Source organism: Dunckerocampus dactyliophorus, chromosome 16 (genome assembly GCF_027744805.1).
Source record: "Dunckerocampus dactyliophorus isolate RoL2022-P2 chromosome 16, RoL_Ddac_1.1, whole genome shotgun sequence".
Taxonomy (NCBI): domain Eukaryota; kingdom Metazoa; phylum Chordata; class Actinopteri; order Syngnathiformes; family Syngnathidae; genus Dunckerocampus; species Dunckerocampus dactyliophorus.
Window position 1 is genome coordinate 7,388,531 of NC_072834.1, and position 26,877 is coordinate 7,415,407.

A 26,877-nucleotide genomic window follows, 5' to 3' on the forward strand; every position below is an offset into this window, starting at 1 on the left:
CGAGTGGCAGGATACACCCTGGACTGGTCACCAGTCAATCGCAGGGCACATATAGACAAACAACCATTCACACTCACGTTCATACCTATGGACAATTTAGAGCAGGGGTCACCAATGTGGTGCCCGCGGGCACCAGGTAGCCCCCCACGACCACATGAGGCGCCCGCAAGCCTGCTTTTCATTCAGGTTTTGAGTTAATAATGAAAGAACAGTAGAAAGAAATGCATTCTGAAATACAAAATGTGAGTTGTGGACACCAGCATTTTGTTCATGTTCTGGTAAAACAAGCATATTTGCTTTGTTTGGGTTTAAAATAAGCTCTAAAAATAAATGTTACAAAAATGAGTAGCTCTTGGCCATTTTCATTTTGTAAAAGTAGCTCTCACAAGGAAAAACGTTGGTGACCCCTGATTCAGAGTCTCCAATTAACCTAACATGCATGTTTTGGCACCCGGAGAAAACCCCCCCCCCACACACGGGGAGAACATGCAAATTCCACACCAAACAGACATACAAACCCACGTCTTCCAGCTTTTCTGACTGTATCGCCCAAGTTTGTGAGTTATTTCCTTTTTATCCAATTTATTTTCTTTGTTTTTGGATAAAAACAGTTAATATACATGATTTTCATCAGGCAGCGACAACACTGTATGTTCCCTTCATACTGTATTTCAATGTACAAAGATTAAGCATTAAGCATTTCAATGGACATGGCTGCCGGGGCACTGCAGTGACTCATCAGCTGCCCCAAAAGAGGGGGCTAGTGGAGCCCAGAACCCAGAGCCCAGACGGAGGCTCCTCTGGCTCCCTCTCCCTCGGCAGCCGTGTCCAATGAAATACTTTGCTTGGATGAAATGCAGGATGGGAAGCTGTTAAAATAGCTTTGTATTTTAAACTCGTAGTGGCAATACAAGTGCCACCTTTTGAGTGTTAAGTCGCTGTGTGATGACTTTAGCGTTCTTTGTAAGATGACACCGTTAGTCAAACTGTTATACTGAGTAATGACCTCCTGTGATTTCCAATGGCTTGACAAGCTCGTTGTGAGTTTTTTCATAGCTCATGATTGGCTCATGTCAAATAAAGAGATACCTGGTCCTCACGGACTCGTGCGTGCCACAGTGTGCCATTTTATGACATGGACACATTTGTACATATGTACAAATCTGTTATTCTCTCTAAATTTAGTGGGTGCGCCTTAAACAGCGGAAATTACAGTACATTTACCATCGCTTTTATTGTGCCTCTTTTTGGTAATGGCTTTCTTCATGCTTTTGATTGGGTAAACGGCCTTACAGTTTAGAGTCGTAGTGCCACCTGTTTCTTTGGTACGCACTTTATGTGAAGCACTTTCTTAAACGTGCTTGCGTGGGCATGAATGGCTTCAAAAATGTGGATTAACAAACCTAACAACATTACTTTTCATGATTTTCTTGTCATCCATCTGTGCATCTTCCACCAGCCGGCGGCGCCTTGCATTCCAGGGTCTTCTGTTTGCTATGGACATCTGTTCATGTCTGGTTGGAGCCATACTTGTTCTTGACCCTTGATGGACACTTCACACTCTTTCTGTCTCTTATCGTCTGTTCTAAACTATAAACTGATTGATTTTGGAGGAGAAGACCTCCTCACAGAATAAGCATTTTGAGAAATGGATGATTGGATTTAGTTTACACGTGTGTCCTGTTTATAACTCGCATACATCACGTGTGAGGTGTACAGCAAAACGTTTACATCCTTGAGAATGTTTACACTCTTTGGCCACGCTGTGTTTACTTGTCTGTGCATTCCTGTGCTTTAATTTTCAATTATGCAATTTGTCCCACAATGTTTTACACTTTTCTGTCATGTTTTTTGTGTTTAGGAGTCAAATTTACAGGTTGAACGTTGACAGTCCTAGATTATTGTTGTCTCACTTCATTGCGTGCTGAATACAGTGAATAGCAGTGTTTGGGATCGATACTTGTGTGATGGGATCAGTATTTTTCAGTTCTCGTCTGTGTTTAGTTTCACAAATACGGATCCATTTTTTGTTGTTGTGGTGTTTTGGATGTATTGTAGATATTTATATATTGTTTACAAACGCAGGGAATACATTCTTGGACAAAGAAGGCCTTTGGGGGCAAAAGTCGAAGAATTTGAATGAGACCCAGTAGTTGTTTTTGCTTGTAATTATTTTTGCATTACCGACTTTATTTTTATTTTGCTCAAACAAACCCATTTTATGTAGTAAAAGGGAATACAGTACCGTATACTGTACAATCTTGATGAAAATGTTAAGACCAGTTGGAAAAAAAGCAGATTTACATTTAGCCTGTTGGATCTTAAGGAGGTTCGAAGCAGAGCTTTAAAATGCGAAAACAGGTCTTTGCATTAGATGCCACATTTCATGTCAGGTTTCATGTTTTCTGTGTCCTTTCCCACCATTCAGTTGCATTGGATTAGGGAGTGCTGCATGCGAGGAGGGAGAGTAAAGTAAACGGTCACACACTATTGTTTCTTCTGTATTCACCAGGGTCCTCAGCAGTGTGTGCTTTTGTTTGGAGAAAGTGCTTGCTGAGATTGAGGTGGCAGTCAGGGGAGAAGCAAGAGAGGAAAGGGGAAGCAAGGAGCGCCCTCCACTGGTTGTACACTCAACCATCGACACAAAACACAAGTACATTCCGAGTCCATTTTCAGAAAGCATTTTTAAATTCATTTTTATTATTTCATAGCTAATTTACAACAAGCGCTTCACTGAACTGGAACATTTTAATTTGCTTGATATTGTCATCGTTAAATATACTTTTCTGCGTCATTTGACTTTGTTATAATTAGTCTTTTCTGTAAAAACTAATATACTTTTATTTTTAAAATAAGGAATATCACACTATGATATGGATGACTGAGAGAGATATTAAGAAATACACGGAACCCTCAAATAAACAAACTGAAAACATTAATATTCAATTTGTGGATGTGACTGGATGCATGCTGCAATCCTTGTGTGCGTGTGTGTGTGTATGTGTGTGTGTGCAGATGTCACTATGTTGGGCTGTTGGACTGAATACTTTGCATCAATTCTGTAGTGTCCATGGCTAAATCTAAAGCCACGCGGCATCATATTTACAGCAAGTTACCTCAACAACTCTTTCAATGTGGAAAATAATATAAAAATATACAGACTTGAGACTGGGCGACAATTCCAAAATAAATAAATAATTCCGCCAGTGTGCACAAATAAACAATAAATATGACCGATCAATCAATACTTCAATACTTCCACTCTTAGAATTCAGCAATAAAATGAAAAAGAAGTAAACACAAACACATGCTCATAAAACCTTAAAATCCTTTTGCTTTTAGCCTTTTTTTTTAACCCCGTGGCACACAATGCCGTCAGTGCAATAAATAATTTGAATTCTGGACACACATAAAACCTTCATTGCATAACATCAGAGCAATATTGCACTACATCTTCATGTGCATGTCTCACACTCTCTCTCGTTCTGGCACGCGTACACACCACCCATTTATCTATTATACATTAGTACTGATTGTGGATGTTATAAAGGATAGATATTCTCACATGGGCTCATTTATATTTGATGCACACGTGCATGTGTCGCCCCCGTACAGCGTTTCACACACGTGCACCTGCACACAGACTCGCACATCTGCACCGTATATGCTCCCATTGGCTTCCAACATATGACAAGTAAGGTCAACTTTACATCAACATTTCTGTGTAGCTATTTTCCGCAATAAAATAGGAGTGTGAGTAAAGTCCACAAACCAAACTACAAATTCAACCAAATGAACTAATGCAACGTGTTTGGAGATTTTTTTTTTTTTTTACAGACTATAGTCCTGTTAGAAATTGTCATAAAAAAGATATATGTGTATATATTTATATTTTTATATATATAGACCATTTATTTGTGACTGAGCTTTAAATCTGTGTGGTCACAAGAGGGAGAAAGCAGAGTAGAACTGGAAGCGAGAGAGTAAAAGAAGACCTGTACCTTCCACACAAAGGTGTTTACACACACACACACACACACACACACACACGCACGCGCACACACACACACATATACCATGACACCATGGCTTTTAGCGCAACCACTGGAAAACAGTGTGAATGTCTGTGGCTTCAGGGACTGGTTCGGAAGAGAGACGGGTGAGTCGGTTGCGGTGCGTTCAAGCTCTGCTGTTTGTGCCCAGAGAGGTAACATTCATCCAGGGTTTTGTGACCAGAACAGCCCTCTTTGCAGAGGGGTGTGCAGCTGAGGTTACATTTATGTGTGTTTGTCGGTGCACGCGTGTGTGTGGACGTGCGTGTGTGCATAAGAGGCTAAAATGTATGTCAGAGTTTCTGCTCTACTCACAAGTGACCACATCACATGACCGCATCTCTCTTCTTCACCATAAGACATGCTTAAAACTCTCCCCAGTTCGACTTTGCCTCTTTTAAAAGGATTTTTACTTACAGCGTTCATTGTTTTGCGTCCTGTCCTTCCATTGTCTTTGAGGATGCATGCACAAATTCAGCATATTAGGTTTCTTCTTCTCTGAATAATCATTTTCACTGCTTTGAAATAATAATGCCTTGCAGTATTTGACAGGTGATCCGCCACTGAGGTTGTTCTCCCTCAGAAAAAGAGGCCAAGAGAAGACTCCTGGTCATGGAGGACTCAGCAGGATATGGGCACCATGTTCAGACCATTTCTGTACTATAACAAGGCAGAGCTGATAGGAGGACAGAAAGCCAACAGGTGATATAAAAACTACCTCAGGGTCCATCCTGCTGGGTCACCCTGTCCTTCCTTTTCATTTCTGCTCAGACCCGCGTCTCGTTTCCCTCAGACAGATCAGTTCACACTTGACATCAAAAGGCATCTTGAGAATATCAAGACTAATCACTTTCATTGGACTTCTCATTTGCTCATTTTTTGCTAGAAAAAAAGCACATTTCTGCTCTTCCTTAGAGTGGCTGTTTGGTACTGGTCCTCTTACTGACACCATTAAATCAACTGTTTTGGGTGAAATGGCTTTTCAATGCCAAGTGTGAACATGGCCTCAGCACTTGGCCCTCCCTCCTGAAAGTGGAAAACTAATTAAGTCTGTTGCAGTCTAATTACACATCAGCACCCGTCTCTCACTCTCAGTTTTTTCCCTGGTATCTTTCTCAGTGTGTCACATCTGTATTTTTGTTGTCTTCTTCAGCAAAGCACTGACTTTTCTGGAGGACGGCCCCGGCAGGCGAGGCTGGCTTGGAGGTGAAGGATGATGTCGGTTGGTGGTTGTTTATGGAGGATGGGAGGGCATCACAGCCTTTCCCGGGTGGGAATCCAAATGTAAGGCCCTGATTGCTCCTCGATCACTGTCTTTACTTTGTGGTACACCTCTTCAAAGCTGTCCCCTTCTACAACAGCTGCAAGACAACACGGGGAGGGGGGGAGTTAAAGAGGAACGCAGAAATAAGAATTCAGTTCAAGACTTGCAACCAAACTGCAGACACTACAGTTGTCCCTTGTTTATCGTGGTTAATTGGTTCCAGACCCGACCGCAATAAGTGAATTTCCGCTAAATAGGATTCAAGATTAATAAATGGAATATTTTCATAGTTAGAGTCTGTTTATGACTTTCGATGCGGTTTTTACCATCATTACAGCCCTGTAGCCATGAAATAACACCCTTATAGTCACCTTTACGTTCCTGTTATTCTTTGTTTACATCACATTGTGCAACTCTTATGTGCATGCTACGGGATCACTGCAGGGACACAAGAGATGGACGCTGCTCTAAGCATAACATGTTACCGAGCTAACAAGTTAGCCTCCAATTTATTTATTCTAAACTTAAGAAAGGTTTTCAAACGGAATGGGGAAGAAGGACAACATAAGAAGCCACAGACTTACCACTTCCACACAGAATGGGAGGAGAACTCGTTTTCACTTTGCCATGTTGGACATGGCTGACTTCCAAGCAGTGTTAAGGTGATGTAATGTCTCATCAGTGTAACTTTACTGACGCCGATTGACCACAATACTACATAAGACTTGTCTTTCAATATTTTTGGACTAATACACTGTAATAGGCCATAGTCAATCACAAAACAGTGATCATTTGTGATCACGTGGTAGAGTGAGAGAGCAATGTTCGAACCGCCAAGTGGTGAGGGATGACTATTGGATATTTGTAGATGCGTGACATCTAGAGATGGGTACCAAATTTGATACCAGCCGAATTCTGTCGGTACCACCAAGCACCGATGCACGTAAAATCAAACAGTATCATGTTTTGGCACCTCCAAGTATCCTTGTGTCTGTGAGGGAGCGGAAGAGCAGGCGACTGCTGGGTTGTACGTGACATTAGCTCATGCACGTGGGTGGCAAACAGGTGTATTCATAGTGAGAGGCCAAGTGAAGTCAGAGTGAAAATGCCGCACACATGCGCTGTTCTCGCATATGGGAATTGTTCATTTTGGAAAAAGTATTAGAGTTCCTAATAAAGGGAAAAAAATTAATGCAGAGAAGTGGCTTCTGAGCCTGTCGCTCTCGTCGAATGGAGCCAGGTCTGAACAGGCTCAATGTTGCTCAAGAACGCTCAAGAACAACCAAACTTTGTGCATTATTAAGAAAAAACACTGCGTAGGTGTATTTAAGGGTTTTCATGTTGAAGAAATGTGTTAAACAACTGAAATGTTACAATACATTTGGATGTTGTTTAGATATATTTGTTAAAGTTTATATATTGAGAAATAAATGTTGAACTGAAAAATTTGGGAATTTTTATTATTAAACAAATTAACATTTATTACAACAGACACACGCAAAATTACTGAAAATTTAACGATTCCCAAGTACCGGGCTGATACCGTATCAGTTCAAAAGTGAAATGTACCCATCGCTTCTGAGATCATTTATATTCCAGCAGCTGCTGTGATCTGCCCTGAAAACGTCTCATCAAATGTTAAAATGCATTGGAGACTCTTTCAAGTCAGGCAGCCTCTCATTCAGTTATGCAGCAAAAATGTAAATGTGATGTTCATTGTTGCAAAAGGTGCATGTTTTTTTTTTTACATTTTGTTGGTGGAGTTAAAAAAAACCCCCACACATTACGGCCATCTGGAGTGATCAAATAAGTTCCTGCAATGAACTGGAAATCGGTACAAAGTGTATTGAAAACCTCTCAAGCATAAAATGGAGCAATTTTATGAGTAAAAGTGCAGTGAGGTGCAAATGCAGATGCTTTAGCTCACGTTTACCATCTGGCGCTGCCATAACCCAAATTTACTGGCAAGCATGAAAGTCATGCACACAGATAAAACTTTGCACCTTCAACTGGTCTCTGTATTCGTGTACACGTCAGTATTACCTCTGCCAAGGAAGTCAGGTTTGTGTTTGTGTGCCAACAGCTGAGTAGCGCAAGCAACATGGTGCATCGAGAGGTAGATAAAGCCGCTGGATGCTGATCACTCATGATACTCCAAATGCAGCTACTGTCATCTTGTGGACTTAATAAAAAAACTACATTGGGAGATTGTCTACTGCCAGAGCTGTTAATGTCAAGGTTTTTTGACATGGCTAAGTAGAGACCCCGGTGGTTATTTGCTTTTGTAAACCATGCATTCATCGACTATAGGAGACTCTGCAGCAGTTGCGGCATGTATCAAGTTACCGTGTGTAATTGTTGTTCTCCTACCTGAGAAACACTCGAGGAAATCTTGTTCTAGTTTGAGGGCTCTGTCCATTCCTTTCCTGGCCTGCTCCTCTGTCAGGCGAGTGTTAATCTCTCTGTTCGCACAAGCAAAAATCCTCTGTTATGGCACTCTCTTCCAGAGGGAACAAGTAAAAAACAAAATGTTCAAAGACCAAAAATTTGAGGGTACATACAGAACATTCTCCAGTGACTTAGGCCGGACGAAGATAGCGATGGGATGAAGTTGAGCAGCCTGTAGTCGTCGTACAGCATTGGCCGACACGTCCAGAATACAATGTTTCCCTTGCTGCTTGTACACAAAAACAACCCTTAAAACAAGGTATTCAATTAAGTTTTGATACAGAGTTTTTGCTGCCTACGCACCTGCTCAGCCACCTCACGGACACTCTGGACGCTGGTACCGTACAGATGACTGTTGTACTGGCCAGCTTCGATGAAGCGATGGCTCTGGATGTCTTTCTCCATCTGTTCCCTCGATGACACAAAGTGGTAGTCCCGCCCATCCACTTCATACTCCCGCTTGGGTCGTGTGGTATCTGTCAAGAGAGCAAAACTATTTCAAAAAACACCTCATGCCTTAGCACCTCTTTAAATCACACAATGACAGCAATTTCAGTTACCTTTGCTTACAGTTGTTACAGTGTTTACATTGTCTATGTGCCTTTAATTGTCCTCCAGGGACAAATAAAGTTTTTGGAATTGACTTAAATTACATCTAAGTGAGGACAGCATTATGCAGATTGCTCCCAAAAATGGCTGCAGGCGGCAGAGCAGCTCCATGTTTTTGACTGACAGCATAATACTTACGTGGGACACACGAGCCAAACTTATCAGGGAACTCAGACAACAGGTCATCATTTATCCTGTCCTTCACAGGACCCAGAATGATGATGGGCCTCGCATAGTGAACTAAGCAGGAAGAGACAAGAGAGCACGAACATTCAGAAATGGGAAATGACAATGAAAATGAACTTTTATTACCTAAAGTAATGGGCTTTACATATTACTTTACAGCCTTACCTTCCACTTGGGTGACTGTCTCATAACTGTGCGAGGTTTTATCTCTCCCTGGTGACAGATCAGTGAAGCAATCAGTACGATTTATTTTTGCCATCATAATGTAGCACTCAGGTTTATGTTGCCAAATTAGTGCAAACAAATTTTTGTAAAGGTGTGTTGTACCGAATAAGATTTATTATTTATAAACACAATAAAAAATGCACCAATGTATGTTTGTGTAACGGTTTCCAGCTGGTGCAGCCGTGCAAACGTACGTTGGTAAACCTTACTCACTGATACCTTAAGAGTCGCGCTGGACAACAGGTTGACAGCTTTGGGTTTTAGCTCGGTGCCTAGTGCTCTGAACTCTCAATCAGTGGGACCAGTCAGTTAACATTGGGACTTAACTATTTTACTCTTTGTAAAGCATCAGATGCAGCACGGCTGCAAAAGCAGACGCACAAACCCTTGCATCAATGCTGTGGACATGATACAGAGAAATGCTATATTTTGACACAAAAATAGTAAGTATACTTTGCCATCTTTACAGCGTGAGTCATATTGTATTCATAAAATGCATGAATGCGTTTTCACAGAATGGCAAAAATATACAGTATAGCTATGCCTGTATTCCCAAATCATGCTCCCCTCTTGCTGCTAATTAATTGGGAGAAAGTTGGCAAATTACCTTGCGTTCCCAAAGTGTCCCGACCATGATCCTACAATAACAAGAACACAGTTTTACACACACTCTAAATGAGTCAGTCTGAGTCAAGGAGCTCCGATGAACTTACCCTCTCTTTGGTGTTGACACGAGACCACTCTTTTCTTTCCAACCTGCAAAGGTTAAGAACCACAAATTAAAGGAGAAAGAGAAGGGTTTGAAATCATTTTGTTCAAAAAGGCTGTTACATTTTTACTATGAATGGACAGTCATTGGACAGTTGACTAGATGAGAACTGAACTACACAAGCGTTTGTCTTTTCTGTTATGCTGCCAGGCGAAGAGTGTGTGTCTGACCTGTGTTTGCTAGGGATGAAGCCAACCTCTTCAGCCTCGTTCTGGGGGCTGACCTTGCGCGCCTGCCACCACTCCTCGTCCCCGCAGTCCAACACGTGGAGCACGTCTCCGAACTTGAAGCCGACCGCCTGACTGAGGAAGCCACAGTCTGCCGTCTTGTCATAATCAAACAGAGCCCTGAGAAATGAAAATAACTCAAGTTAATCCTGTAAAGCTATTTATATAACAATAGTTTGGGGACAGGCAGTAGCGGGTGGAACGTCTGCCTCACAGTCAGGAGATGAGGGTTTACAGTTATGCTGGCACATCTCTTACTCAGAATGTCCGGTGTACAAAAAATATGCATGTTTGGTTAATTGGAGACTCTATACTGTCCATATGAACGTGAGCGTGAACAGTCGCTTGTCTATAAGTGGCCCGTGATTGACCGACAACAGCGGGGCTCTGCTCCAGCTCACCCGTGACTGAGAGTGACCCAAAGGACAAGCGTTATAGAAAATAAGCGTGACAGAAAATGGATGGCTGTATCGTTTGGGGACAGGGACCCACATGAGAGACATGATTTTATTCCATAAAGCAATCTTTTGCAATGTCATTAATGCTTCTCTTTGAATAATTATTTCAACCCTGCAACAAGGCTAAATAATATAAAGGCAAATTTAAATTTGTTAGAGTGAAATTGACTACATGTACGACATGTACTTTCCCCCGGTAGCATGATAAACTTCCATTTTGGTCTGTGAACTTGCAGCCTTTCTTTCACGCTGTTGTTGTTGTTTTTTTTAATATTGTAGCGTTTATGTGATTGCAGCATTTTCCGTTCCATTTGTTTTATGGTATTTGTGTGTTTTGGGATTTGTGTGAATGTCGCTTCCTGTTTGAAACTGTTGGTCACTGTACTAAAATATCCTAATTTAAAGTGATGCATGATAAAATACATACACACAGCTATTATCCTTTAAAATAGGGGATGTCCGATGGACAATTTTGCCAACGGTTCACATTGGTATCAGGGTTTTTTTTTTTGCTGTAATGATATCACGTGATGAGCCAGCTACTCTATTTAAAACGTTTAAAAACGTACATATTATCACCATCCACCTCCCTCACATTATAAAACCAAAAAGGAAGTTTTACAAAAAAATAAACAACTAGTCGGATATATAGACGCCAAGATGGCGGGCCGCGTTAGTGACTGTGTGACACAGTTCCATACGGCCACTCGTTTGACAAGAGTCGTAGGAATAATAAATACTTCATTATCGCCTTATTAACTCAAAGAGTGACGCGAACTTCTTCTGAAGTACAGCTGACACGTTCTCCTGCTTGAAAAGGACATGCATTTTTCATGAAGTGCTTAATCACATTGAAACGACGAGAGCTTAACCTGCTAGCTAATGTTAGCTCGACGGCGGAAGCTAACCTCACCGGTCCAGCAGCGGCCATATTGACGGTGACATCGCATCAGATTAAGAATTCAAGTTAAAACAAAAACTACGTTGCGGGTTACAAGATGCTGAAGACAATGTGGACATGAGACGTTTCAAATGAGGAACGGGACGCCATAATGGACACACAATATCGACACTCAGGACTCGTTGACAGGCGGCCATCAAAACACACCCTTGTCATGTGACTTGTCGTGGCAACGATGCTGCTAGGAGCCCACATGAACGATAAGGATGTTCTTAAGGTAAGATCTAGTTATTTTTATACATTTAAGTTCTTTTTTGATGTAAAATACTGCCTCTTCTGCTTCTTTTGTGTAGCTTGTTATGTGTAGTGATTATTATAATAAAAGTATTGTATTACATTATTTATTAGGCACTCGTAAAAGGCAGCATAATTAAAAATGGTAACCTTAGAAAAATGACTGCAGTATATTATAATGCTGTTGCCATTTTCAGTGTTTTAATCATTTATTATTCACATAAGTGTCTTTAATTATATTTGAATATATTTGCATTTGTATAACTTTTTCCTTATTCTTTACTGATTGGCTAAGAAAAACCACGTGGTTCTCCTGCGTTATTGCGAGATGCGTGGAGTCCATATTTACTCAAGCCACCAAAAAATACAGTCCTTACCTTATTAAAAGGGTCCACTAACATAAATAAGTCCACTATTGTAATGTAATGTAACATTGGAAGATAACGTGAAGCCATAATGATTGATTCTTGGTGCCTTAAGTGTTGGTTAGAATGTGCAAGAAGCTTTCACAAGACACTATTTTAATTTACATATTTAATATGATTGCTAAAGGGATTGATAATTTACTGAAACGTTCAAATTTTCAAAATGCCAAATGCACTTAACCCTGTTTTGTAATATGCACACATGCACCGAATGCCGTCCATTTCAGCACTTAATTACAACACCATACTGGACACTTTTATGCCTATGCTTGTGATAATGACCAGCAGTAGACTGTTAAAATTATTCTTCCCAGAGGCAATCATAGGATCAGAATTAGCATATGATTATACTACCCACACGCTGTCTAGGACGAAAGAAGAAAATGACATAATCCAGCAGAATTAATTTATAACGCTAAAAGACATCCATTTAAGCCATTGTGTGCCCTGTAGTATACTTTTGATTGATTTTTCTCAAGACCTGTCGTAAAGGTCAAATATTATACTATTTTTCAACTATTTTAAATAGGCCTCAGAGGTCCTACAATAGTGTATTGAAAGTGTGTTGCTCAAAATGTAGCCTTGGTGCGGTAATTTACTTTAAAAGTGCCCTACTGGGAACACGCCGTTTTGTGTGTCTATAGCTTTAATGCAAATGTCTCAGACAGTGCAGCAACATCATGCTATTAGCTGTTAGCATATTTGCTGCAGAAAAACACAATCATCAAACTAACAGCTCCCACCTCTGTCGCTGTTTAGAGACATTTAGCCAAGGCTGCTTTTTTTCTTGCCCTGCGTAAAGTGGTTGGTGTACACATGGGGGTGGTGACAAAAAAAATGGGAGTTTTCATTTAGAATGTCATGAAAATCCATAATTTGAGCATGTTTTGTCTCCACACGTGGGGGTGCTCAGAAACGGGCACCCCCACTGGGGACGCATATTATGCAAGGGACCTTTAATTAAGACCACTTCAACAACTTTTAACTCCAAAAAGTTTCGATTGACTTGGTGTATTTTGTCTTGACTACAACACATAGTACCTTGTGTTCAACTCCACCACTTTGCACTGTGAGAGCTGTACCTGATGTAGAAGCCTCTCTTTGAGTTGCTCCGTAGCGTGGTCGTGCCAGAGCCCATGCTGCTGTTCATCAGCTGCTCCCTCAAGTCGTGGATCTTTGCCTCAAAACGACTGTACTCTGAAAGGGACAAATCTTATCTTCAGCATCATAAATGAAGTCTTTAGTTTGTGCTGAGGGTTTGGTTTTACCGTCTGGTCTGTACTGAGCGATGATGGTCACCGTCTGGCCAGCGTTCTTTAATGCTGCTGCCGCCTGCTCGTGCGTGGCCATTCGCAAGTCCACACCATTTACCTGATGCACACATAGCTCAGATGTTAACAAGCATACTATGACTAGTAGGGCTCTTCTATTTGGGCGAGAAGTGGGCAACATGTATTTACACTGAGGATCTGATCGCCCTTGTGCAGCTCTCCACTGAGGTCAGCTGGGCCCCCTGCCAGGATGAAAGAGATAAAAATCCCCTCTCCATCTTCCCCTCCAACGATGTTGAATCCCAGACCGGTGGAGCCTCGGTGGATCAGAACCCTGCGAGGCTCTCTAGAAAAGAAACAGGGAAATAAACTTTCCGTAACCACATGGGATACTAAACTAGATTATGTCTTTCTGGCACTGTTGCTCACCTGGGGATATCATCGTCTCCCATCAGGCCGTGCAGAACAGGAGAAAAGCGGCTAGGCGAGGTGGGGGTGAGGGCTTGCGGGTAATCTGAGCCAAGGTAGTTGGGGTGGCTGAGTTCAGTATCCATGTGGGAATACGCTGGATGAAGAAATCACAAGGAGGCTTTAAATGCAGCGAGAAGAGGTTATTTCTGCACTCACTCCTTTACTTTCATGTTCCATTTCATTCATAACTAGAAACCTTACTGATACATAAGACCGTTTTTTTTACGCTATGCAGTGTTTCCCACAGGACAGCAATCTATTTGTGGCTTTGGGTTGCAAGTTTCATCATCAAATTTGCACAATTGGCAATATTGCATGTGTGTGTAATTTTTATGGATGCTGTGGGAGACAAAGTGAGTAAACAAAAAAAAACACTAAAATATCACTAGCTAAATATCACTAATCACTAATCCCTTCTGCTACGTCATCTTATTCTCTGGCAGACCAGGTACTTATGAGGTGTGTTAAGAAGCAGAGTTATGATGCTATCGGTGTGACAAGCGACATTCAGTCCCATTATAATGTGCCTATACTGTAAGTGAGGGCGAACAGGTGGCACCAAAATATTATTTGTGGCTGTCCAAATTCATTCATGGCGGGCCGCCACAAATAAACGAATGTATTGGAAACACTGCAGTATATATTGAATCATGAAATGAGTCCCCATCGAAAAGTCTTTTTATTGCTTCCTTTATTTTCTTGTCATAAGAGTAGAGTTGAAATCAAGCAATGGAGTCAGCCCAAGAGAAACATTTTTGTATGAAAAAGCAAAACTGCCTTTATAAAAAGAGCTGTAAGAACCAGTACATCTCAGCTTTGAATTTTGGCCACATTCATCTGCAGTAACTTAGAAAGCGAAAGTTATGTCCTTCCATCTTCTATGCCGCTTATCCTCATCATTAGGCTCGCAGTATGCTGGAGCCTATCCCAGCTGACTTCGGGCGAGAGGCGGGGTACACCCTGGAATGGTCGCCAGCCAATCGCAGGACACATATAAACAAACAACCATTCAGTCTCACATTCACACCTGTGGACAATATAGAGTCGCTAATTAACCTAACACGCATTTTTGGAATGTGGACATAAACTGAGCGATACTCAGTTTTTATATGAAGACACCTTGACGTCATGTGTTCAGACTTACTATTGGTGAGGTCGGGAGGGTTGTAGGAGTTGGTCAGGAACAGGTTGTTGGGCTTGGCCACCCTGAGGTACACCACCTCGGCTGTGTTCTTCAGAGCCCCCACCGCATCCTCGTGCATGACGTCTTCCAGACACACGTTGTTCACCTGATTCGGCAAACAGGCGACCACAATTGATATCGTTGTAATAGACCACGTGAAAGACGCGAGGGACTCGCACTGCCTCTCAGCATTTCTAATCAAGGCAAGACAAACTAGATCAATAGCAGCAATCAGAGTGCAGGAGGAACAATAACAAGCAAGCGCGTAATTTGCACGGGGGACACGGGGGTCATGACCCCCGCAAAAATCTGATCCAGCCAATATAACCCCCCAAATATAACCACCACATTCCAATTTAATAAAAATATACATTATCTTGCATTAATATCTTGTTGATTTTCTTTATTGATATCATTTGCCAGCAAAACAGTAGCATGTTTAGACATGTGGTAATATGCCCTCACTGTGGGAGAGAAATGTTTTTGCGCCACCCCGATTTGAAACACTATTGAGAAACTGATATCTATATACTGTATCTGTACTGTACAGACTGAACACGAAACTGAAAACAGTGAAATGCAACAAAATGGAGAGCAGTGAAGCATACAAGCATATCCAAGAGTGATATTGCATGCTGAGTACGAGAAATTCATACATGTTGGCAGGTCTGCACTAATACCGAAAGTCCCCTCTAGCTCTCTCGCCCACCCCGACACTTCCCCCTTCCCCAGTATTCGAGAAGCACTGCTCTCGGCTATAAAAAAAGTACAAAATTACAGTTGCAGGTACATTTTTCTTACTTTGTTTCACTTTTAATCTACACAGTCAAACATTAAAATTATTTTATTGTTCAGCTTCCTAATGATCATATTTCACATCCCATTTAGTGCTAATGTGTTGCAGGAGACCCATTTTGAAGTTGCCGGTGTAGCCCCTAGCTTCAGCTGCTGTAGCCTCTCTTCTCCAGCAGATGGCAGAAACGCTACAGCTATAATGTCTCAATCCCGTCCCACACATATATTAACATATTTATGAATGCAATTTCAAGCCATGAAAATTACATCTGTAGTTTAGCTCAACTCTTTGTGCATGAGTCAAGACTACGAGCAATATGATCATATATGATCAGGGATGTAAAATAAGTGACTGACCGCTAAGATCTTATCCCCAATCTGCAGACGTCCATCTTTATGTGCTGCTCCGCCTTCAATGATCTTGGTGACATAGATGCTGTTATCTCCTGGAATGTGCTGGTTTCCCACTCCTCCAGCAATACTAAAACCTAATCCTGAGAAAGGGAGACAGAGGAGGGACCCAAGGAGGTATGGGTAAATACTGCAGTAGAGGTGCTCGGTATTGGTTTTCTGGCTGATATCTTATACACAGTAATCCCTCGCCATTTTGCGCTTCGAATTTTGCGACTTTGCTCAATCATGGGTTTTTCAAATATATATTAATCATTGCATTTTGTGGTTGAATACTGCCTATTATTAGTTAAAAAAATCTGCATATTTAAGTAAATTTTACATATTTTTGCCGAAATGAATCATTTTCAAGGATAAAAATGAGTTAAAAGACCTAAAATGCAAATATAAGGCATTCAGGAGATGCATTCAAAGATGTGATGATATGTAGTATTCTGCCCTGGTCACTAGGTGTCAGTAATGTTACATTGATGAGACAATAGCCACTGCAGGAAGTACTGTACAGTAAGTTTAAAAAAAAACAACAACAACAAGGAACTAAAATGTGTTTATATTATGTCTTATTTTCTCTTACTATGTCTACTGTATTGGATAATACGAGTGTTAAGGTGACTATAGGGGATTGTTTCATGTCTAGAAAGCGCTAATAATGTTAAATGTATTTAGAAGGTCGTTAACAGGTTTTCGATGCAGTAACTATGAAAACATTCAATTTATAAATAAATAATCCTACTTCTTACTTCGCGGAAATTCACTTATCATGGTCAGGTCATTAACTGTGATAAACAAGGGATTACTGTACTGATAATGTCCAGCATACAGGTATCAACATATACCAATACAGGTAGCAGCTCTTCCCTCAAGCTCATGTCAGGTCTCGTGCTTTCATTGTTAATTGCATATTTACAATCCAAAGGCAAAACTTGGAAATATGTCTTCACTGTGGACGTACTGAGGTAGCAAGCTTGTTGCTGTGTGGAGTACAACATCGGCACTCTCATGTCGATATCATTATCAGAAAAAATGTATACTGATATCTAATTTTTATGCCAATATCGTTCGATAACGTTGATCAGCCGATATTATCGGACAAAATCCCTAGTAAATACCACAGTTATATACAGTACAGTTTAGCCATTTCGAAAGCATCCTGAAACCCACACAAAGGTATCAGCACCGTACACCAGTCCAAACCACCACATACCTTTAGGCCCTTTGATAAGCTTGATTTCAGTGATTTTCTCCGCTGCTGGCTTCCGGCGGAGAACATAGAGCCGGACTATAGCACCTGCTTCCTTAAGGGCTTCCACAGCCTGGCTGTGTGTCACCTCCCGTACGTCAACATCATTCACAAATAGGATGCAGTCGTTCACACTAATGTAGGAAAGACAAAAGGGGCAAGTTTTAAGCAGGGAAACATGAGATGAGTTCAGATTTTTCCTCACAAGTTCTATCCATTTTCTACTGCTTATGCTGTTCAGGGTCACATTCAAGTCTGGAATCTATCCCATTTGTGCACTACGCTCTGGACTGGTGGCCAGTCCATCAAAAGGACTTTGTGAAGAGCACATTGAACTGTCTGAGAATCAGCTATATGTGCTCCTACAACAGGGCTTTTCAACTAAATTGTCCTGGTGTCACATTTTCAGAAAGCTGAGGACCGGGGTTGGGGTGTGACTTCTCCCTTCCCTTTTATTCTGGCTCTGTCATCCCTGAAATGCTACCTCACCAAATGGCTATATACAGTAGTCCTAAATGTGTCCATAGTTACTGTGCAGTCATAAAGGAAATTAAAAGCAACATGTTTACACGAGTCACAGACCCTTTACATGTCAAGAGCGTTCTGCTCGTTCTGCTGCGTGTTTTTTTGGAACCTGCTACAAAAATACTGCTCAAAGATCCTCTATATGACAAGTGCTCTGCTGTTTTTAGGAATCTGCTGCAAATATGTTAGGCAATTCCGAGTTTTGAACTGAACTCAGGGGCCAGTCTGACACAGGTTTAGTTAATGATGACAAGGGTTATCAAAGGTCTGCCTATCTGCACCAGAAAAGCTGTATTTGAAATTAGAATTTAATATCCATGTTATAATGTACACATTGCTTTGCTCCAAGAGTTTAAATACTTCACTTATCACTATTTTCCATTCAAGTGCTTGAAATTGATTTCACAGCCATGTCATTTTAGGCTGTTCATTTTCTGTCAGACTCAAGTATTTGCTGACGACTGCAGAAAGTTTCATTCCAGAAAAATGGGAAATTTCTGATCCTCTACTCGGAAAAATGTCTTGGAACACTGTGTTTCTAGTTGGGGGATTTCACCTAGATGCAGTAATTTGTCGTCACATATAATTTGCAGCACACTAAAAGACTATATCAACGGTTATAGTAGATATCACCATTTAACACACACAAAAAATGATCAAAGCTGCCAAAACGATTACGCTTGTTGTCAGGACTGATAACATTAAAATGATCGCTTCTCACACTGGCAGCTATGTTTTTTGACATTGGTAGAAACCCTTTTTTACAGTTATTTCCCACTTCCCAGAATTGTGTTTGTATGCACTTTTAGCATCTAGGCCTGTCACGATAATCAATAAATCAATGAATCGCATGATAAATAAAAATGAAGTTAATAATTTTGCCGGCCTGGATAAATTGACATTTGCATGTTTGTTTTCCTCCTCTCTCTCTACCAAACAGGCTGGATGACAAGAGGGTTCACTCTGTGCCTCTGTCTCAACACTTGGGTGCGTTGGTTCTATAGCGGAATGAATGGAGTGAGTGAGCCCTCCTGTCAGTCATTCAGTCTCTTTGTGCCAGTGGGTGGATTCGGGGCTGCTAGAGAGTGCTGCAGCCTGCAAGCGAGCAAACGCAAATATAAATGAAGGCACAAAACCGATGGTTTCTAAGGCGAATGCCACAGCCCCAGTGTCAGAATATTTCGGTTTTAAACCGAATTAACAAGGTGAGCCCATGAACAGAGACGACCCCATACGTTGTTGGAAAGTAGTGGCGATGAAGCAATTTTTGTGAAAAGCGACTGAGTCCATTTCATTTTCATAGGTTTTTTTGTTTTTTAATGTATTATGTTGTTTGATTGTTTAACTCATTTTATGTTAAAGCTCTTGACATTCCAATTGCAATGTTAAATACTCTTGAGGAATTCAAGTGTATTGCTTTTGATACGGTGTACTCTCATTATGCCATATATTATCGTTACATTAATGACATTTTTTTTTCCCAAATAATGTTGACAATAATATCGTTTATCGGCAATAATTTGTAGGACAATTATCGTCCAGCAAAATTTTTTATAGTGACAGGCCTATTATTACCCTTCAGTGCAATACGACAATCATATAAAAGTACAATAACGTCATTCTATTTGTGCACACAGAATGACACCAGAAAGCCAAGATGGCTAACCCTCCCACCATTCTACTGTATGCTCTGTAAGTGGTGTTCATTGTAAAGCCTCGCGTGTGTTACCTGAGGCGCCCATCCTGAGCCGCAGCTCCTCCAGGTATGATTTTGGTGATAAAGATGCTCGGGTCATCGCCCACGTGGGGATTGTCTGTTCCCCCTGCTATGCTGAAGCCCAGGCCTGAGTTCCCCTGCAGTAGCAATTACACGCAAAAACACACAGTGAATAATTCATCACGCTAGAGGCGCTTGAGTGTGGCTTTAGGGAACACATGGAGATTGTAAGGATCATGCAACTATCATGTTTTCATCGCTTCTATTCACTGTCAGGTTCAGAGAGGTTGGAATATATCCTTAAATTAGGAGTTTTCAAAGTCTAGTATAGCAAGCTTCCTCAAAATTATTTTCTGTCGCATATTTTGTGTTGTTTTCTGCTCACCCCAGACTCTTCTCGCCGTAAAAACTCTCAATATCTATGACATTGACCTTTAAACACACATGGAGTTAGCTGAGCAGGTTTGGAAAATAAGTGTCTTTATTTTTCTCAAGCTGCTGTGCCTCCCCTGAAGTTCTCTGGCACCTCACTCATGCGAACTCAAGGAGAGCAGGGGACAGTATTTGCACCGGATTTTTAGACTGAATCAGTGTGTAGTTTCTAAAATGACTTGTAAAGAGGAAGAAAAACGAGTGATTCAGCTTGATGAAACAAAGCAGTTTGTCATTCAGTTCAACTCAATTCATTGCGAGACTTACTCTCTCCAGTGTGATCTCTTCATATTCGATTTCCCCTTCTGTTCCATTCACCTGCCAAGATAAACTTGAGTTAACTGACGTACAACAGAGACTAGGATCTGAAAGAATTTCTAAAATTATCGGTGACAATGACACTGTAAAGGATGGGTGGGAATGTACTAAATGTATCAATCATTTTGAACTTGGAAGGTACTCGATTGATGAACAGCCACATTGTTCTTTGGTCCAGTTTGCCTTTTGGCTGAACAACTCATCCACTCATTAGCATTACCTCCGCAATTAAGGACGTTCCTGCGGAAGATGGAATTTAAGATACTTAAGTCTGACCTAGAAAACAACTTTTCTCACCATTGTAGTGCTACAAAAATATAGTGTGTGGAAAGCCTTTCTTTCAGGAGCCCCATTTTGTTAATCCTCAAAATGCCTTTTTGCATTTCACTCTTTGTTCCAACTTGTTCTTCTTTCCTCCACAAGTTATACGCGCAAACGGGTTATGTTTGTTGTCAGCTAACGATAGCAATTTGGCAAAGTTTAGCTCCTAATGTTAGCTATCATTGAATGTACAGTAATCACTGCATGGAAATCACGGTTAATTGGTTCCAGACCCGACCATGATAAGTGAATTTCTGCAAAGTATGATTACTTATTTATAAATGAAATATTTTTGTAGTTAGAGCATATAAAACCTGTTTATGACCTTCTAAATGCGTTTTTTAACATTATTAAGAGCCCTCTAGACATGAACTAACACCCATATGTTAACCTTTGCTCTTGTATTGTCCAGTATATTAGACGTAATAAGAGTAAATAAGCCATTTAAGACATAAATAAGACTCATGCTTGTGTGTAGCTATAAATGTGTTCCTGAGGGGAGCTGAGTAGCGGGTGGACAGGAAATGACGTCAGGGTTTCAGAGTTGAGTTTGCCTGTTGTGAGATAATGCACACCTGCAATAAAAGCCTGCTGTTCCAGAAATCAAGTCTTTTGTTTGTGTGTTTCACCGAACATTACAGTAGCATTACTGACGGGTAGAATACTACATGTTGACCGCGTCTTTGAAGGCCTTTTCTGAATGCCTTATATATGTATTTTAGTTAATTTAGCCATTTTTACGCTTGGAAATGCTTAATTTAGGCAGAAAATACATCAAATGTACTTCAATATGCATGTATTTTTGTTTCACCATGAAACTGCACGATTTATTAATGAATATACTTTTGAAAAACCATGATAGGGTGAAGTCAGAAAATTCTAATTGCTAAGTGGCGAGGGACAACTGTTTAGCCTATCATAACAATAACATAAATGTAAATTGTTGATCACCTCTTTGAGCGATTACGCCCATTTTTATGCAGTTTTTTTTTGTAATTGTGAAAAACACAGACATTATTTTGTACAATCTGTTCTTTTAAACTCCAAGTGATAATATATGCTAGCCGGCAATGGTGCTCTTATATTTTTTGGTTTCAAAAAATGTAATTTGGAGTAAGTCCCTTTTAACCTGGTGTAACATGGCTGAGACAGTCCTAGTCATGGAGATGAGACATGACCCTTACATATGGCGATCCATCCAGTGTGTCAGTGTTCACCACCACAGGAGGACTATTTCCCTGCAGGCAGAGAGCAAAAATGTACGTTACATTATGTAATAACTGCACAAACTAGGTGGCTGTCAGCATCATATCCATGAAATCTACCATCACAGCCCAGAGTCATGGCCATTTTTTCCTCTTAGCAATGAGACTGCTTTCCCCCTCTTCCGTCTGGTTGCCATGTTGCTACAGGATAAAGATTAATATCCAGCTTGCTATTGTTTTTTCATGACAGACCACAGAAATAATTCATGCTAACTCTCATGTTAGTCCACCTTATATTATTGATGCTGAAGGAGTGGCATTGCCATTGACATGACATGTAACTTACTGGGTGTAGTTGTCCATCACGGCTAACAGACTGAAGAGCATGCATGCATGTATGTTCTTTCTTATATTCCTTATGCCATCTTTCCAAGATACACAAAGATCCACCCTCTTTCCGAGGGTGTGATGTGTTAGAGGCTATAAACCCACTGTCATGCACCCACTACAGTCTTGCATGCATGTTCCATGGCTTATTATGTCAAAGACGGCATGCATTTATAGTGCTTGGAGAGCAGTGGCATAAAAATCAGCCCGCTGACCTTCACTGACCAAGACAGTTTACAGCATTATACACTCACATACACACACACACACAAATCACACAAAACATAGCTCCAGATTTCAATAAAACTAATCATATTAACTGTATTAATCTGACACTATGATATGTATTTTTTGCACCCCCTTAGAAATGAGCCATCTGGGCAAACATAAAAATGAAACAATCACTTTTAAGCATACATTAGTACAGTAAATAAATTAACGAGTGTTGGGCGCAGTTATAGAATATCATAACACTTCATTACCTCCGCAAAGCGCAAGCGCAGAGCGGACGTTATGTTTTTGCCAGCGTTTATTTGTTTGTTACCTCCGCCAAGCGCACCGCAGAGGTTATGTTTTTCCCCTTCGTGTATCTGTTTGTCTGTTTTTTACCTCCGCCAAGCGCAAGGCAAGCGCACCGTCGAGGTTATGTTTTTGCAAGCGTTTATCTGTTTTTTTTGTCTGTTTGTGTTCAAAGTAACTTGACAAGCTCAGAATGGATTTGGATGAAATTTTCAGGAATTGTCAGAAATGGGAAATGGAAGAGCTGATTCAATTTTGGGAGTGAGCCAGATCACCGTCTGGATCCAGACATTTTTTAAAGGTCAAATGCCTTTTCCAAGTCCACAAAGCACATGTAGACCAGTTTGGTAAACTCCCATGTACCCTCCAGTACCCTTGCAAGAGTGTAGAGCTGGTTCAGTGTTCCACGACCGGGACGAAAACCACATTGCGCCTCCTGTAGCAGAGGTTCGACTAACAGTCATACCCTTCTCTCTTTTCCCAGGGAGGAGTGTGATTCCCTTATAGTTGGAACACGCCCTCCGGTCACCCTTCTTGAAAAGGGGGACCACCACCCCGGTCTTCCAATCCAGACGTACTGTTGCTGACTTCCACGCAATGTTGAAGAGATATGTCAGCCATTGCAACTTCTTCTCACAGAAATGCATTAGGGTTCCCTCCGAATATTTTGGCTAAGGCTGAAAACGCTTTTTTGTTTTCAGTACAGCATATCCACCATTTTTGTAGTTTGCCGCAGGGCTTTGGACCTGAGCACTGGGATCACACACTAATGATAATATTGCTGGAAAATATTCCACTGAAGTGCTTAACTGTTTGTACAATGGTCACACCGGACCTAGCGGAAGTTCTAATTATAGTTATTATTCACATTTTGCTACATTTTCATGTAAAAAAAAAAAAAAAAAAAAAAGTGGCGAAAAGCCCAATCTAAAATCATTAACTTGAGGATTGCTACCATTGTCACCCTCACACTGATGATAAATGTCTTAATCTAGCAACTTGAAATAGGTCCGTACAAAACGTTAAAAAAAAAATCAAGTCTCCTGCAGCCTCCAACCTGCACTTGTGCATAGTGTGTGCTGTTGAACATTACGTCAAACTTATCTTATCTAAAGGGCTGAAATAATGAGTATCGCCAGCAGATATATAACAGTGTGTAGGCAGTTTCCCTCAGGGGGGTTTTACAGAGAATCTTGCTGCTTCAACAACACTGCCCGTGTTTTTCATGCACATGCTCCTGCAGATGTGCATGTGTTATTTTCACAAAAACAAGTAGCACTCAAAATGACAGATGTTTTCAAAATGAATGGTAATCACAACATCAATCACCTAAATGGAGTCAACGTCCCTACTCATGTGAGGGCATCTTGTCAGAACCTGAGCGAGATTAACCCCAAACCGTACTTCAGACAGGTGATTTAATGCATAATTGCACACCTCACAGTTGGAAGGCCCATTAAATAATCAACAAGTTAATGGTTCCCTCCCTTTTAAATGCGCAGTGAATTACTGAAACAATTACGATATAAGCATCATGGGAAGTATGATGGTGTTGGGCAGTACTGTAGCGGCTGCTTTTCCTTTCATTTGGGCCAGAACAAGTCAGATAATAGCATGGTGGACATGGTGGGCTAAGTGCGTGGAAATGAGAAGCTGTGTGTGTGAGTGTACGTGTGAGAAGGGCATTTTCGTATTGTCTACTTGTGTGTGCCAGGCCAGTTGGGTCATGCTGTTGTGACAATTTGATAAAGCTATATGTGCTGATTTTAGTGCTGGCCGAGTGCATGGCAGGGCCGAGGTTAATTTGGATGTCAAATTAAGCAGATTGCTCACTTATTGGCCCCCTATTAAATGCTGCATGTAGAGGGAAAAGGGTGGCAGCGTACATTAATGTGTATGCAGCTGGCCGCCACCTCCGCATTTGCCAGAATATTAAAGACACAGAACTGCACTTTTTACATAATTACAGTTTGACTCAGAATTATTTATTTTTTGTTCCAAGATTACTCATGGAGCCTGTGATACAGCATTTCCTCAAACAGTGACCCCCACTTTAATAGATGCCACGCCCCACTTACTCACTGTGGCTGTCCACTTGAATAAATAAACACCACACCTCAAATTGATGCCGTCTTGCCCCACGAAAAAAATAACATGGTGGCTTTAATTACCTTTTATATGACTAATACCAACACGTTTTACAGTGGACATTTTTACCACAACATAAAGGGCAGACATGGCCAGGAGTGGACTTACTATTCGGCAATTGCTGAGAGCCCCGAGATTTCCAGGTGCCCCCAAATGTCTCATAAAAATTGACAGATTATTTTTCTTTGATATTAAAGCACACATTACTGTTTTAGTCTTAATTCATAATCTATCATGATCGTTTTGACCTCTTCCCCCCCCCCCCCCAACATAAAAATAAAGGTGTCTCACTAATAACAGCCTGTCTCCTCTGTGGTTGAGTCAATACGTGCCCCTGACCACTATATGAGGAAATATGCTGAATTAAAAAAGACATACTTTATGTGACCAACAATCTAAGATCCTTGGTGGTGTAATGCTACACGCGTCTGCCTTTTATGGCAGAAGTCATGGGTTGGTTTCCCGGCCAGGGTTGCGTCAGGAAGGGCATCCGGCATGAAAACTAAGCCAAAAAGCAGCGATGCGATGGACTCGCTGTAGCCACCCCTGACAGGCAAAAGCTGAAAGTGAAAATGATTTTAAGAGTCTTAGCTTTCCATAATCCAATATACTTCCCCTCACTAATATCAGTTTAAACAAGTACAGTGATAATAAAACATGAAAACCAAACATACCCACTTATGGCGTGGTCGCTTTTTGGACTTCCGCACATTGTTGAGGAGCTGACAGCCCATCTTTTTAGCGTACCATGCAGTCATGAACATTGTGGCTCAGTGCAGACGACTAAATGCAGAATTATTCTGAGGAGTACTGTATACCCTGCCCACCTCTCAAAAATGACACCCACTTAGTTTCCGTGGAAGGACTTGTTTTCAAAAACGCTTTGTCAGCCCTAATGAAAAATCATATATAGATCAAAGTCCACATAGCATCCACATTGCTTTGATTCAAAAGAATGATATAGTTCTATACTCCATCCTCAACCACTAGACTCAACAAAGCTTTAGACAGAACATGCGCATCAGTAATGACCGTGGCCCAATTAGTGTCGTCCTCTTTCTTGCTGTCTCATAACCGTAGACTTCATCTTTATCCCCCAAACCAACAGCTTCAGCTTTACAAATTCCCCATCCCTGATACGGCTGGCTATTATCCGAGTCCTCGTCGTCCTGTCTTAAGAAGTCACCCATCCAAAGTGGGGGGAAAAAAAGCCACTAATCCCTCACGTCCTCCATCATCCGTATCAGCGGGTTGCGATAGCGGTGTCTTTCCACTGCTGCTCGCTGAGAAATGCAGTTCATGTTTTCTGCAGCTATACTGTACTTTACCCCTCCCACCCCAGCACTGAGGCAAAGAAGAGCAAGGAGGGAAGTTTGATGGCAATTACTTGCCTGTCTTTCTGTATAATGGCCACCGTGGTGATGCAAGAGGAGGCGGAATTATTCTGCGTCTGAACTTGAAAGGACAAGCAGACATAACTTTGCTGTGAGAGAAGGCCTGCAAGTTCTACTTTGACTTTGAGTCAGTAGGAACAGTGGCCTTCCCGTGAATATTCTCGTTCATGCTGGTCATTTGTATTCTCAGGGCGTTGAATTCATTGCAGCTGGACTGTTCAGGTTGTCTTTGAAGATGTTTTGCTTCTCATCCAAGCAGGCTTCATCAGTTCATGCTCAGACAAGACAGGACAGCTCTAATCTGACTAGATGTGACAGCTGTAGTCTGAGGGGTTGGTGTAGAATGTAGTACATATCCTCTAAAGCAGGGGTGTCCAAACATTTTCCCAGCTTGGGCTGCATGTGATAAAATCAAAGAATACTTGGACGACTTTGATATTTTACATTTTGAAAAAGAGCCCATATAGATATGCCAACAAGTTATATATTTAAAGAAAAAAGCAGCCCGCATGTCAGCTTTCAACCTTATCGTATTTTTATTTTATATTTTTTGTGACTTTATGTGGCCCATATTTTGACTTTATTTTTGTAATTTTAAATTTTTTTTCTAACATCATTTTCCAAAAATTGCAACTTTATACATTTTTTGGTTTCTCATGTTAGGACTTTAACATTGTTTAAT

General features: G+C 41.0%; 1 protein-coding gene across 4 annotated transcripts in view; it reads right to left on the bottom strand.

Moving 5' to 3' along the window:
• Window positions 1-2,682: 2,682 nt before the first annotated feature.
• LOC129168645 (disks large homolog 4) overlaps window positions 2,683-26,877 on the bottom strand; it is an 89,110-nt gene continuing 64,915 nt past the window's right edge. For all 4 annotated transcript variants that reach the window (XM_054754124.1, XM_054754123.1, XM_054754122.1 and 1 more), the window contains 19 exons: window positions 21,727-21,780; window positions 20,171-20,221; window positions 19,484-19,608; window positions 17,194-17,363; window positions 15,936-16,072; window positions 14,745-14,889; window positions 13,559-13,694; window positions 13,319-13,475; window positions 13,127-13,229; window positions 12,941-13,055; window positions 9,724-9,900; window positions 9,498-9,540; window positions 9,392-9,422; window positions 8,725-8,772; window positions 8,512-8,613; window positions 8,068-8,240; window positions 7,878-7,990; window positions 7,687-7,778; window positions 2,683-5,413 (listed from right to left, as the gene is read on the bottom strand). In XM_054754124.1, the coding sequence (XP_054610099.1) occupies window positions 5,307-5,413; window positions 7,687-7,778; window positions 7,878-7,990; window positions 8,068-8,240; window positions 8,512-8,613; window positions 8,725-8,772; window positions 9,392-9,422; window positions 9,498-9,540; window positions 9,724-9,900; window positions 12,941-13,055; window positions 13,127-13,229; window positions 13,319-13,475; window positions 13,559-13,694; window positions 14,745-14,889; window positions 15,936-16,072; window positions 17,194-17,363; window positions 19,484-19,608; window positions 20,171-20,221; window positions 21,727-21,780 (2,079 nt within the window). In that variant the 3' untranslated portion in view covers window positions 2,683-5,306. The remainder of the gene's footprint in view (window positions 5,414-7,686; window positions 7,779-7,877; window positions 7,991-8,067; window positions 8,241-8,511; window positions 8,614-8,724; window positions 8,773-9,391; window positions 9,423-9,497; window positions 9,541-9,723; window positions 9,901-12,940; window positions 13,056-13,126; window positions 13,230-13,318; window positions 13,476-13,558; window positions 13,695-14,744; window positions 14,890-15,935; window positions 16,073-17,193; window positions 17,364-19,483; window positions 19,609-20,170; window positions 20,222-21,726; window positions 21,781-26,877) is intronic.